Source organism: Anarrhichthys ocellatus, unplaced genomic scaffold (genome assembly GCF_004355925.1).
Source record: "Anarrhichthys ocellatus isolate YVR2014 unplaced genomic scaffold, GSC_Weel_1.0 scaffold16, whole genome shotgun sequence".
NCBI lineage: Eukaryota > Metazoa > Chordata > Actinopteri > Perciformes > Anarhichadidae > Anarrhichthys > Anarrhichthys ocellatus.
This window is the reverse complement of record NW_022280046.1, coordinates 8,007,753-8,021,968: the sequence shown is the minus strand read 5'-3', so window position 1 is coordinate 8,021,968 and position 14,216 is coordinate 8,007,753. Positions and strand designations below refer to the sequence as shown.

The following is a 14,216-nucleotide window of genomic DNA, read 5'->3' as shown; positions in this document are numbered from 1 at the left end:
CCCTGAAAGAGTCCACGTTATCAAATATTTACAATTATCTTTTATTTTTGTCCTTCATATACAGATTCTAACATCTGTGTACAGACTTGTGCTCAATGCGTGTTTCTATCAGTTCATCTCCAAAACCTAGACTCGTTTATCAAGAAGCATCACAATGATCTGACCAAGATGCTGTGGTGGAATTAAAAAAGCATCGAAATTAAACCAGTATATATGTATATATATATATATATATATATATATATATAGGCTATTTCTTCAGTCTTTTACAATGGCATTCCTTGGACTTGTATGTAGGCTATTTCCTTTTCTTTGCTTCCTGTATTGAGTGATGTGTTGTCCGTGGAGGTTCCTATATGTGTGTGTGGAGAGGTGTGCTCTATTTGATGTCATTATAAGATAAGGGACGTAAGATCATTTGGTCTAGCGATAGAGGTCAATCAAGTTAAGTTTTTTAGTCACAGATGATCTCGCATGTAGAAAGGGTTACACAATACAATGAATGACACGATGGCAAAGTATGTGTTTGGACTGAAAAAAAGTTATTTTATGAATGTGCTGCCTGCTGGTCCCTCTATGACAACTAAACCATCACTGTACCTTTAATGTTACTGGTATGGAGAAAAAGAATACTGCAGAGTTATACATCTCTTCACAGGCGACAGAAACAGAGCAGAGCAATAATAAAACATTTTTTAAAAATTTGTATATAATTATGTAAACAGTGAAAATAGGTTCATCGTGGATTTCAACTGAAATCGCTGTTTTATGCTTTCTAAGAATGACACCCTGAATATTGACAATTCACTGGAAGAAAAAACTAACAATTAAAAAAGGTACAAAATGCAACTTCATGTTGCAGGCAGTGTGGTGATACAGTTCCTCCAGATCAGTCATGTGGCAACCTTTTACATTCATTCATTTACATTTCATTTCAACTTAACGTTCTATAAAATCACAACAATTTGGTGTTCATGACACAGAGTTAATCTCATCGCAGTTTCCTGGTTTTGCATATATTTGAGCTTGTTAAGGACAAACTGTATCCAATATTTCTGGCCATTTCATGAAGCTTACCGTAAGTCTGAGATAGGTCGTGAGAAATCTACACGATCAGTCTTGCACGATCACAGGTTGCATAATCCTGAAAGACTGATTTGCAGTGTAATGCCAATAAAGTTGAATTGAAATTAACTGGAATTTCTCCTTTTTGCAATTAATAAGGGCTTTTCAGCATCTGAGAGATTCAAGTTTGCATCCCTGCTTAAAAACATTTGTTGATTGTCGTTATAATAGAATAAATTGGGAGGAAGAAAATCGGTATAAAACCTTGTGGTAGGTACGCTTTGGAAAATGCTCAGCAGTGATGTAGACTGCAGTATATACTGTATGAGTGTTGCTGAAACACACAAAAGCACCCGTGTGGTCCTTTAAGGTTGTTTGTGCTGTCAAGTTCAACATCTTCACAGTGATATTCATCCATTCAATTTAATAAAACTTGAGTTGGAGTCAGACTCAGTTTTAGGTGTATATGTTCGACCAGGTTCCCGCTCACTGTGCTGCGGCCGCCCCTCTGGTCGGTGGGGGTGTCTGCGAGTCCTCTGCCTCCTCTGTGATGGTGCGGTAGTGCTGCGGCTGGTTCTGAGCCAACGGGGAGTCCGTCTGTGTGAACAGCACCGGGCGGCTCCTCAGGGGCAGCCTCAGCAGGAACCTCCGAGACGTCACCAGGTCGCCGTAGCCCTGCGCGTGGGAGAAGGCGTAGCCGGAGCGACGGGTGCTGATCCGCCTGGCGGGGGGGCGGCGAGGCGCCGGCGCCGGCAGCGCCTCCTTCCGCACCTTATGTCTCACCTAGAGGAGGGACAGAGGGACCAGTCTTTACTGCAGACTTCTTAATATGGGCACATTTGCTCATTCAGAAGGGTTTATTGCTACTCATTATTCATGATAGTATACACATACACACCTACTTGTATATTCTTATACCATCATGTGAACTTAGAATTATTAGAAGGCTCTAGTCGATATCTAAATATCCATAATATACAAGTGACAACTGTGTCTGATACTGTGACTACCTCATAGATTACACCAGTTAAGGCCAACATTTCATATGTAGCAATCTGAGATGAGCAGCTACTGAATGTTTCAGTGTCTGATGTGATGCTAACTGTTTATAACTCGTGTACAGCTGAATGACTCCCTTCAGTAATAGGTCATTTTATGTATTAAAACAAAGTAAGACTGAATGATAGAACCTTATAATTCCAATGTCTCAACATTCAAACATATTCCAGATGTTGGTCATGAACATTAAACCAAGCAAATGTGACCGCAGGAGACTGTGGGTATTCTTCTTATCCATGATAGTTAAATGACCTTATTATTGGCATATATCATATTCTACCACCCAGAGAGCTTCATGTATTGAGGTAGAACAGATTCCCGTGTCATGTGGTCGTCTCACCTTGTCGTTGGCGGTGGGCCAAAGCTGAATGAGGATGAAGCGGAAAGCCACCACCGGCAGAATGCAGAGGAGGGACGTCAGGAAGACGGTGAGCCAGACGTTGGGCTGGTTCAGAGAGTTTCTTGCTGTGCCTGGAATCATCAGACCAGCAGCAACAATCACACAGTAAAAGCGTTTATTACCATACGACTATATAATTATTGTATATGGCTTGTAGGTGACTTTTTGTTTTTTTAGCAATTTGAAGACGTTGGCAGCACCAAGCTGCCTCTACGAATGAGCTGAATGTACTCACCGATGAAGGGGAAAGAGGAGGTGAAGATGAGGAACATGCCGTTGCTGTACATGGTTAATGTGACGGCGAAGTAAGCGGCCAGGCTGCCCCACACAAAGAACTGGTTCACTGCCGTCCAGTAAGAGGTGTCCAGACACAGCTGCAGCGAAGCAAAAGCACTTTCTATTTTAAATTCAGCCGCACATATTTATTCATTCTTAAGGGCGGGTGCTATGAATAAAAATCCTCCACAGTACAAGTCACTTTGCTGCAAGCAAAAATGGCAATTTGACAAATACACTAAAATGAGCACATCCGGGCTAATCCGGTCATTGATACGGAAATGGTGCCACCTCAGCGTGCCGTGCTGCTTCTCGGTGTTCCTCACCTGTATGCTCATCACGATCAGCAGACAGGTCTGCGCCAGCAGAGCGAAGGACTGGTAGTCGGCGATGTCTTTACCGTCGTCTCGGACCGTGTCGTGCATGGCGGCCCACGGGATGAAGAAGAGGATGAGGGAGCTGTAGCAGCTGTGCATCATGCAGCGCACGAAGGCCTTCTTACTGAAGTATAGGTTGAGCTGGCCCGGAGTGTAGAGCTGAGGGTACTGGAAGCTCCAGCGGTCATTCACGTCCTGCAGACACAGAGGAGAGGAGAGAGAAGAGGATGCAGGTGGGGTGTGAAGTACTGAGACATGATATGATATTAATCAGAAGAACATGTTGAATTTGAGTCTGTGAGCTAAATAGCTCAAAGTAATTGAATATTAACTTTCCCCTTTGTGCATACCTGGTCAAAGATGCTCATGCCGAGGACAGGAAGTGCCGTGTAAACCAGGTTGTACAATGTGATGAACCACTCGTCATACACAGTCTATGAGCACGAAAAACAAAGAGGACATTAAACATGTAAATATAGCATTAATAACATTGTATCTATTAACGTTGAACATTTGTTAAATATGGGAAACTGTTTGTATTGTGCGGTTCAATTCTTGTTTTGCTGATGTACAAGTGTCCGTACAGGTCTCTCCAAGTTCATTTGAGCTTATAGAGCATATCTGTTGAGTTGTTCCCATAGACTTCATATGTATATGTTTATGTTATATATACTCCCATTGGTTTGCGGACTGCCGTTTGAAGTCTTGACTTCGGTATTTTAACCGTCACCATCTTGTTTTTTTGCAACCAGAAGTGACATGCGAGGGTGGAGCTTATCTGTATCTGTTCAACCAACAAAATGATCTGTCTCTGGGTACATCCCAAGTCTCTTAATTGCATCCCCGTTTCCCTCACTTGCATCCTTTCCTTGCGTCTTAGTCCCTCCCACCAGGGATGCATGGAGGAAACCATGCAAGGAGAGAGGAACGAGGAATTATGTTTTAAGAGTCATGAGACGTCCTTTCCTCTAACCTTATATTCATTCACAATGCAAATTGTGTGCAATTAAAGCATCAGATGTATTTAATATTGGCATATTATTACATATGAAATATATTTACATTTCTTTAATATGCATTATTCTTAGAGTGAATCGTGTGCCTCACTTGATCACACATTTTTTTCACTCTGCAAGTAACCCATTAACATGATGTGACATCATACCAAAACATGTCCCTCACCTGAGCAGAGAAGCCGCAGAAGAAGGCGTACCAGAAATGCACGAAGGTGAAGGTGAAGTTCTTGTAAAAGAAATATTGCAGGAACTTGCACATGCGCAGGTAGGACCAGCGACCGTGCACCAGCAGGAGGCGCTGAAGGTAACGGAACTGGGCGAAGGAGTAGTCGCTGGAGAGAACCGCCTGCATGCCCTCCTGACCGCTGATACCCACACCGATATGAGCAGCTGGAGGCCGGACAGAAAGCAGAAAAACACGGTTCTAACTATCGACCAAGTGTTTGCTCTTACTGTAAATACATCTGTCTGATTCTGGTAATAGTGCCCTGAGATGAATGAGCTCACCCTTGATCATGCTGACATCGTTGGCCCCGTCGCCAATGGCCAGAGTGATGGCCTGCTTGTATTTCTTGACCAGCTGAACCACCTGGGCCTTCTGCAGAGGGGTGACCCTGCAGCAAATCACTGTCTGGCACATGCATGCTGTCCTCAGCAGCTCCAGCTGCAGGTCCGTATCCAGTGCGAAGGCCTGAGGACCAAAGGGAAGACGGGATGAGAGGACCGGGATGAGAGGACCGCGATGAGGTCATGAGTCAACACAACCCCACTTAAAAAAAGCCTTCTTACCAGACTGTGCCCGTTTATAACGAGGCCATAATCTCCGTCCACCTTCTCGTCCTCCACTCTCTCAATCTTCTGAAACCAGAACAGGCCGGCTCGAGCCTTGATCACAGACGGCTCCTCCGCTGAGTCTGGACACATTATCCTCCGAGCATTCCTGACAACAGGAGGGCATGGGGATGGTCGGTTGAGTTAAAGAAAAGCTCTTTTTTTGTTTGTTTTTTATGAACTGTACTTTTTCCAAAATAATAGTTTGGGATCTAAACTAATTGTTTAACTTAAACTCATTACTAACTAAAAGTACTTTGCCAACAATTAAAACACGATGCCAGCAGGGCTTAGAGTTCAATGGTGGACTTTAATCAGCCACTCCTCTTCTTCATGGGTGTTTGTCAGTTAACATAATGCAAATAAAATCAAGGAACCATTGTTTAAAATACAGTTATCATAGTAAACTGCATATTTGAACAGTAACTAAGGAGGCGGGGCACTGTCATAAAGAGCAGCACTTAGCATATCAGTCACCATACAAAAAAAAAGCATCAAATGTATGTCAAATTGTGTCGAATACATTATCAGTCCTTAACATGTTTTGTCCTCTTGAGAAAAGACATTTCTCTTTGTTATTTCTTTCGGGCCGACTCACCGTAGCTCCTCTTTGACTGCTTCAGCCGTGTTGGCTGCCACAACGAAAATCTCCTTCATCTCCTCTCTGAGCATGTTGCAGGAGTAGCCGATGTTCTCCGCCGTCTCTGTTTCAAACCGTCCACAACAGTTACTGTGATGCAAATCATCGGGCAGACATGCCAAACATTCCCTCCGTGACGTCTGGTTAATTTACACATGAAACAGCGTGTTTATGGTTAGGGTTCCTGACACATGATTCGATCAACAGTGAGAGAATATGAGAAAATATTCCACATTACTATTTTACCCGTCTTGAAATGTGTGATTGGATCAGGAACATGAAGTGTGTGACACTAACCCTGTTTATCACCAGTCAACACCCAGATCTTGATGTCAGCTTTAGCCAGTTGCTCTATGGTCTGTGGAACGCCGTCCTGCAGCTTGTCCTCCACAGCCGTCGCTCCCAACAGCTAAAAAACACGGAGTACAGGGTGGACGTGTCAAAAAGGATTTATTCTGTGTGTAAAAATGTTCTTTCTCTGGCAGAATTAAAACATGAACAACTACATTCATTGAAATTAAGCAATGCTGGTTTAATTTGCCGTTAAATCTGCATATGAGATATTTTTGTTGGTCTGAGGTTTTCATAATTACTCGGTGTTGGTTACTGTATATCTGTATTCTTTTTGCTGAGCAAATCAAACTATGCAGCGACGTGTCGAGGCATTCAGTGGGTGGACTAACCTGCAGGTCTTTCTCTATCTCTTCGTAAAGCTGATCCAGCCTCTCCTCTCGGTCCCCCATTGCGGTGCTGGCCTCGTGGTGGCGCAGTTTCCACTCATCCATGTAGCTCTCATCCAAGTCCTTGTAGGCCAGGACCAGCGTGCGAAGGCCGTCCCCTGCATACTCCTGTTCCAGTTGGACAAATCAAAAATTGAATTAAAAAAACTTTAGTTTAATAGCGCCAAACACGGTGCGAAAAACCCCCGACGGCATCACTCACGTTGAGGTGTCCGGTGGTCACCTCCTTCAGCTTGTTGCAGGACGGGTGCAGTCTTTCATAGATGATGGTGTCGGCTCCTTTGCAGTAAAGAGTCAACTTGCCTTCGGGGCTACGCACTGGAACACATGTTGGAAGTCGTGAGGCGACACATAGACGTTCATTATAGGTTGACATGATGTGCCTTCTACTAACGAGTAAAAGACACATACATCTCAGTTATCGGATCGTCCTTGAATGCACCAATGGGGATTTGAAACCATGAAGGCAACAAATGACTTTGTATGACGGCTTACATAACTTAAGAAATTTCTCTAAAAAAAATCGATGGAGACTCAAACATCCTATTTTGGCAACATGAAAGACATAGTTTGAACCACTGCTGTCTCTCACCTATGACCGACATCCTCTTGCGTACGTTGTTGAAGTCGAGAACGGCCAGGAGTTCGTAGACCACCTGTCGGCCCATCTCCACGGCCGTGATGGTCTCTGGCGTGCGCGAGCGGAACACGAAACCGAAGTTCCTCGCCGCGGTCACCAGAGCGCCCTCGTCGGGAGACTGAGCCTGATAGAAGAGCTCGCCTGCCAGGAGATGAAGACAATAGAGAGGAGAGAAGAGAGAAAGTTCAGATGTGAAAATGTGTGTAGTGGGTTTTGCACTGCTGTCAGTCACTGGGTCCTTTATAACACTGCCATTCAAAATGGTTAATATGAGGAGGAAAAAGATGTAAGAGTAAAAAAAAGAAAGAAGGAATCTGTATAATTCAGGGCTGAGCTCACACACATTTCATCACCAGAGACAGAACATACACGTTGTGATTCTTCTGTTTTAAAGCTCTGCATCCCTGTAGCAACAAAGCGACGCTCACCCTCTTCCTTTTCCTCGGGCATAACGGTGTGGCACAGAGCCAGCAGACGGAAGAAGGCCTGAGCCTCCGGGTTTCCCTCTCTCACCGTCTCCACCAGACTGTGGTCGTGAAAGAAGAACTTTGGATCGGCCAGCTGGTTCCAGGAGAAGTCCACTTTCTCACTCTTCTGCGGGGTAAAAGAAGCAGACAAGAGAGACAAAAGAGTTGGAGTGGTACACACAATTCACAAAAATACACAACAGTGTGTCAGTATTCTTCTCTCACCTCCGTTATCTCTACCCTTTGTCCAGAGAAGTCGAACAGCTCCCCTGAATAACAGAGACATACACTCAATCAATCATTCAGCCCACGCTGGTGCGTCCATGCAACTGAACTTTGTATGTGAGCAGAGCAGCTCACCGTAAGCTTTCCCATTGATGGAGCACTTGTTGAAAGTCATGATGTTCTGCGTCAGGGTGCCGGTCTTGTCGCTGAAGATGTATTTGATCTGGCCCAGCTCCTCGTTGAGCGTGGTGGTCCTCGCCTGAGCCGGGGTGTCGCTCTTGGGGTAATACATCTTCCTGTCCCAGTCGATGAAGAAGCTGTTCCCCAGACGGATGATCTCCACACTGACATCAACACACATGGGGGGGGGGGGGGGAGTGTGAGACTAAGACTCTTGAACTTACGTCGCGATAACTTTCGTCGCTTTTCCGATTTTGTCGTCGTTCTTCGCCTGAACGCACCTGACGTAGAGAGAGATAGGCACCACCGTGTTGAGCACGATGACGTAGGACCAGAAGGAGAGGAAGGAGGAGAGGGCGGCGTTAACCCCTTGCTCACGGGGGAGGAAGATTGTGAACACTGAGCCCTCCCTCACCTCCCAGATTCCATTGCCGATGGCCAGAACGGTGCACATAGACGCCAGGAAGCCGAAGATCTGATAAGAGTCAAGATATCACACATCTCAATATAAAAAAATATATATGTATATATGTATTTATGTGGCAGTGGGCACGGACATGAAACTCACACACAACACCAGGACATTCATCAGGTGATCAATGCTCGTCCGTTTGAATATTGTCTTTCCACTGTTCTGCATCAGCTTGGTGTCGGGACCTGGAGAGATTCCATCGCTTGTTATTATCCATACGCTGAAGGGAAAATCTTGATCTGTCATTAATACGTAGGGAAGTTTGTACTTATAGTATTGTGATTTACTTTTTCTATGTAGGTCTATACCATTACAATGTAACAAACTATAACTTGTACTTTACTCAGCGACTGCATGCCGGCCTGTTAAATGTAAGCTACAGTGGGGATAGTTTAATTGAGTCGTTTTGAAATGTTCATCAAATTCAGTGGATAGCTGCTCTAAAAACATCACTTTTTGTTGCACTGGAGTCGTTTAGGTTCAATATGTTTTCCTGCTCTCACCTTAACAAACTGTTGGTATTTAACTTAACTTACCAATACTATTCTACTTACCAATACTATTCTACTTACCAATACTATTCTACTTACCAATACTTGATATTATCTTTGCAAATGTTATTCATTCTTATTCAATGCCGTATATACTGTCATGTCAATTCATGACTTTGTTATTGTTGGCCCCACACACACAAACACACACTGGAACTGGTCTGTCTTGTGTAGCGCGAGCGCCCTCTGCTGGGCCCCTGCAGACGTGAGTGGTGCGCCCCCAAGTTTATCCGTTCCACGTGCAGTTTCTTTGTTGCGACCACATAATATTTCCGGTGGGAGCAACAATTTACCTCCGAAGATGACCAGACCGAAGCACCACTCAGTGTTCCTCAGGGTGCATCCTCTGAGCAGCACCTTGTCATTGTCCAGAGAGTAGGTCTGTCCGTCCAGGGAGAGGGTTCCTCTGAACTTATCTAGACGGTTGTTGGGAGGCTCACACCGCACTTCACCTGCGAGAGAGAGAGAGAGAGAGAGAGAGAGAGAGGGGGGGAGAGACAGAGGGACAGAGAGAGGTGGAGAGAGACAGAGAGAGAGAGAGAGACAGACACAGGAGATACAGAGAGGAGAGAGAGACAGAGAGAGACAGAAAGAGAGAGAGAGAGACATCAGCAACACAGCTAAGTTAACACTTCGATAGTGTGATGTACAGTTGTGTGAAAAAGTGATTGCCCCCTAAACCTAATAACTGGTTGGGCCACCCTTAGCAGCAACAACTGCAATCAAGCGTTTGCGATAACTGGCAATGAGTCTTTTACAGCGCTGTAGAGGAATTTTGGCCCACTCATCTTTGCAGAATTGTTGTAATTCCGCCACATTGGAGGGTTTTCGAGCATGAACCTCCTTTTTAAGGTCATGCCACAGCATCTCAATCGGATTCAGGTCGGGACTTTGACTAGGCCACTCCAAAGTCTTCATTTTGTTTTTCTTAAGCCATTCAGAGGTGGACTTGCTGGTGTGTTTTGGATCATTGTCCTGCTGCAGAACCCAAGTGCGCTTCAGCTTGAGGTCACAAACAGATGGCCGGACATTCTCCTTCAGGATTTTTTGGTAGACAGCAGAATTCATGGTTCCATTTACCACAGCAAGTCTTCCAGGTCCTGAAGCAGCAAAACAGCCCCAGACCATCACACTACCACCACCATATTTTACTGTTGGTATGGTGTTCCTTTTCTGAAATGCCGTGTTACTTTTACGCCAGATATAATTGGACATACACCTTCCAAAAAGTTCAACTTTTGTCTCGTCAGTCCACAGAGTATTTTCCCAAAAGTCTTGGGGATCATCAAGATGTTTTCTGGCAAAACTGAGACCAGCATTTATGTTCTTTTTGCTCAGCAGTGGTTTTCGTCGTGGAACTCTGCCATGCAGGCCATTTTTGCCCAGTCTCTTTCTTATGGTGGAGTCATGAACAATGACCTTAATTGAGGCAAGTGAGGCCTGCAGTTCTTTGGATGTTGTTCTGGGGTCTTTTGTGACCTCTTGGATGAGTCGTCGCTGCGCTCTTGGGGTAATTTTGGTCGGCCGGCCACTCCTGGGAAGGTTCACCACTGTTCCATGTTTTCGCCATTTGTGGATAATGGCTCTCACTGTGGTTCGCTGGAGTCCCAAAGCTTTAGAAATGGCTTTGTAACCTTTTCCAGACTGATAGATCTCAATTACTTTGTTTCTCATTTGTTCCTGAATTTCTTTGGATCGCAGCATGATGTCTAGCTTTTGAGGATCTTTTGGTCTACCTCACTTTGTCAGGCAGGTCCTATTTAAGTGATTTCTTGATTGAGAACAGGTGTGGCAGTAATCAGGCCTGGGTGTGGCTAGAGAAATTGAACTCAGCTTTCCAAAGATGTGATAAACCACAGTTAATTAATGTTTTAACAGGGGGGGGGGCAATCACTTTTTCACACAGGGCCATGTAGGTTTGGATTTTTTTCCCCCTTAATAATAAAAACCTTCATTTAAAAACTGCATTTTGTGTTTACTTGTGTTATCTTTGTCTAATATTTCGATTTGTTTGATGATCTGAAACATTTAAGTGTGACAAACATGCAAACAAATAAGAAATCAGGAAGGGGGCAAACACATTTTCACACAACTGTATTCATGAGGAAAAGTAATTATTTAGTTCTACACTTCATTGTGTAATTTCCATTGTTTGTACCTCATTATTTTACCACAGCTCTAACACAAAAAGGATGAATTTGAATGAAAATGAATACAGAGAAATCCCCATATCTTGACCAAATATCCAGTATAAATACTGTTTCTTCACCCTTGAAGCCGGCCAGCGAGTCGGTGCTGTCCCCCATGTCTCCGGTTACAGTCAGGGCCTGTTTCACCTTCAGATTGGTTTCACTGGGGGAGACACAGAGAGCAGGTGAGCAAGACCCGACTGAAGGGGGGAAATCCAAGACCAGTGTGAGACACCATCGGCACGTCAGCCACGCACGCGCACTTACCCGTCCAACTCAGCCGTTTCCACGTAGACCAGGTTAAGAGGCTCACTGCTGGACAGCAACATGAGGTCGGCCTTAAAAACGAAAGCGTTGAATACAGAGAAAGTACAACATAGATAAACTTTATTATCACTCAATAGAACGTTGTCTTGGGCTCAGTGGCCCTGTTGTTATCACTGAAATCATCAAAAGTGCTGTAAAAGAATCTTTATTGTGGCGTCTTCATACTCACTGTGACAAACTGATTATTCTCCAGCTTGATTATGTCTCCAACCTGAACATTCATCCATTTTTCATTTCTCAGTCTGGCAGAAAAATGAAAACACACGACAAGATCACAACACTACAGAAAAAAAATATATATCTACATGACCTTTTGAAGCTCAAAACGCTGTATATTTGTACTTCCTATCATTTATTAGATGTATATAGTGTATAATTTGTATGGCAAATGACTCACTCTCCATCGATGAGGACGTCCACCATGCGGTTATTCACCTGCTTGTCGCTTCTGTGCCGGTTCTACTCAAAACAGGGAAAACATTTACGATTAAATTTGCATGTTTGAACTACTTTCTGTCTCAACGATTGAGCGGAATCCCCCACAAGGCGCCAGGAGATCGATTCCTTCTTACTATGTCATCGCTGGCGTCTTTGACGGCCGTTATGGTCAGCACCAAGAACAGAGGGACGGCCGTGGTGAACCAGGACAGAGAGGAGACTTGCGGGATGAGCTGTCAACGGAACCGAACGCACACATTTAAAATGCTTTAGCACCATTATCTATATTATAATGCGTCTGCATTATATAATCCTCTTTTTACACGTGCATCAAATATTCTGGAAGCTAAATACCGTCAGGTCAAAGGTCAAAGTCCTACCCCGAATATTTTGCAAAGACTATCCGTCTATCACGCCGCTATCAGTGAGCATACATACCCATAATCCCATACTGCCTACATTTGTGATGCACAGTCCACGTTGACCCGAAACAAAGTCACAGTGTTTACCTGGAGGACCATGAGGAAGAGGAAGTAGGCATTGGCGAGCCTCCGGAACTGCTCGAAGAGGTTGAGCGGCAGGAAGGTGAAAAGGTTGTATTTGGAGGTCTTGATGGCGTTGTCCTGAAGGAAGAGGGAAGTGACAGATGAGAGGTGGCAAAAGCAGACGACCGTTTATCCGTCTCACGTCCATACTTACGGCATAGTGGTAAGACAGGTTGAAAGGTCTGTCGTTCGCTCGAAAGTGTCTCTCCTCCTCTGTGAGAACAAATAACGATGGGACAAATGGGTCTCTTTAATTGTTAAGATGTGTAGTTTGTCCACTGTGTAGCTACCAGAAGAACCTTTTAAGAGCATTCAATGTGCAAGTTGTGAGCTCCAGATCTCACCTTTCTGTTCCTCTTTCCCGCACAACGGGCCAAAGTACGACGTCAGCGACTCCATCTTTAAGCTCAGCGTCTCCACATCTCACGCCTGGAGAAAGAGCATCACGTTCACTGATCGAAGAGGGACGGATAGCCAAGGAGGCCGAGAGACATTTCTTGTTAGCTGGACCGAAAAAAAGAGATTCAGCGACTGAAAGGGGGAACCGGTTTGTTTATTGGAGGTCTTGTTTGCGTACGATTACGGTTAAGACTCTGGTTTGCTCTTACAGCCGTAAAAAACTGACAAAAAATGAAAGTATGTTTCCATAAAAGCTCGAAGGCAACATGACGTCCAGGCGAGAAAACAAAGACCTGCATGAGGTGATATCGGGCGACATCCTTGAGACCTTCTTTTTATCTGCGCTGCAGAGCTGTAAACGCATGGAGGCACTCCCTTCTCAACCCTTTGTACCAGAGGGAAGTCTACGGCGGATAATCCATAACCACAAAGATCAAGATAGCCATGTGACCGTGAACGTTTGACTTGCTCACAATGGTCTTTGAATACGCAGCAGAAAATCTATAGTTCTTGCTTGGTGTTTGTGTTTTTTTACACCTGCGGATAAGTACCAAAATGGAACAGGAAGAATGCAAAATGGCTACAGTGAAATCCACAACAATAAAACATTAAGAAGTAATCGGTGGCCGATCCTCACCCTGGCTATATAGCAACTTATTCCCCTGTATTCTTTTTCAACACAAGACAAATAGAGTTGGATGTCGTCCACGTAAAACAGAAGATATTAAATGGTCTCTCAGGTGCAGTAGATGGGACATATTTTGTCACCGTTACACTGCGCTGCTTAGCAATGTCCTGACTTGTCTCTATGTACAGCTCAGACCACTAAAGCCTGCTCCAAACCAAAGGGAATGGTCGGGCAAGTGTCTCACGCTCGCATAACTAATGGGACAAATAGGCTCCGACTTTGATTTAAAATGTGACTCACATTACAAAAGGTTTTGAAATGAGTCTCTTTTTTCCCCCTAAAGTGCTGTACAGCCACCACTTCTCCAATGTCTGCAAAACAAATGAAAAAGCAGCCACATACCTCAAACAAATAAAAAGTGACTTCCTGTGCACGGTCCTGCTCACACACACACACACATAGAGACACAGGAACACGGGGCCTCAACGGAAAACAATAGAGACAAACATCAATCCTCCCTCTGCTTCCGCCTCAGGTGAAGTAAATCCAGTCACCCCCCTCCCCCCCTCGTCTGTACTCTGTCTGGACTCCCAGGCACCGCCGGAGAACAGGGCTTGACCAGGGACGAAAGACGTGCAGGATGGACGACAGGTGAAGCGGTGTGGTGGTGATAGAGAGGCGCCTAACAGTGGTTTGGTTTCAGGTTGAAGCAGGAAGAGCAGCCCGCCCCATGACGCCTAACAGCTCAGGC

The 14,216-nt window shown here is 44.7% G+C and overlaps 1 protein-coding gene across 1 annotated transcript; it reads right to left on the bottom strand.

Annotated features, from left to right (window-relative positions):
* Nucleotides 1-525: 525 nt before the first annotated feature.
* Nucleotides 526-14,216, bottom strand: LOC116388316 (probable phospholipid-transporting ATPase IM). Its single transcript, XM_031856029.1, has 28 exons — nucleotides 13,868-14,216; nucleotides 12,783-12,867; nucleotides 12,593-12,651; nucleotides 12,403-12,516; nucleotides 12,028-12,126; nucleotides 11,853-11,914; nucleotides 11,625-11,697; nucleotides 11,396-11,466; nucleotides 11,209-11,291; nucleotides 9,233-9,391; nucleotides 8,485-8,573; nucleotides 8,198-8,391; nucleotides 7,872-8,080; nucleotides 7,737-7,780; nucleotides 7,473-7,638; nucleotides 6,997-7,185; nucleotides 6,607-6,722; nucleotides 6,348-6,512; nucleotides 5,962-6,073; nucleotides 5,623-5,728; nucleotides 4,983-5,133; nucleotides 4,701-4,884; nucleotides 4,360-4,583; nucleotides 3,528-3,611; nucleotides 3,127-3,372; nucleotides 2,760-2,898; nucleotides 2,465-2,595; nucleotides 526-1,848 (listed from the first exon to the last, which is right to left on the bottom strand). The coding sequence occupies exons 2-28, from the start codon at nucleotides 12,835-12,837 to the stop codon at nucleotides 1,552-1,554; spliced, it is 3,621 nt and encodes a 1,206-aa protein (XP_031711889.1). The 5' UTR covers nucleotides 12,838-12,867; nucleotides 13,868-14,216; the 3' UTR covers nucleotides 526-1,551.

Excerpts from the sequence above, each read along its gene's own strand:
- LOC116388316 (XM_031856029.1), bottom strand. The coding sequence starts at position 12,837 with ATGGAGTCGCTGACGTCGTACTTTGGCCCGTTGTGCGGGAAAGAGGAA. Across the intron at positions 12,652-12,782 it reads CGGGAAAGAGGAACAGAAAG|AGGAGGAGAGACACTTTCGA; the intron begins GTGAGATCTGGA and ends TTGTTCTCACAG. Across the intron at positions 11,467-11,624 it reads AGAATAATCAGTTTGTCACA|GCCGACCTCATGTTGCTGTC; the intron begins GTGAGTATGAAG and ends TTCGTTTTTAAG.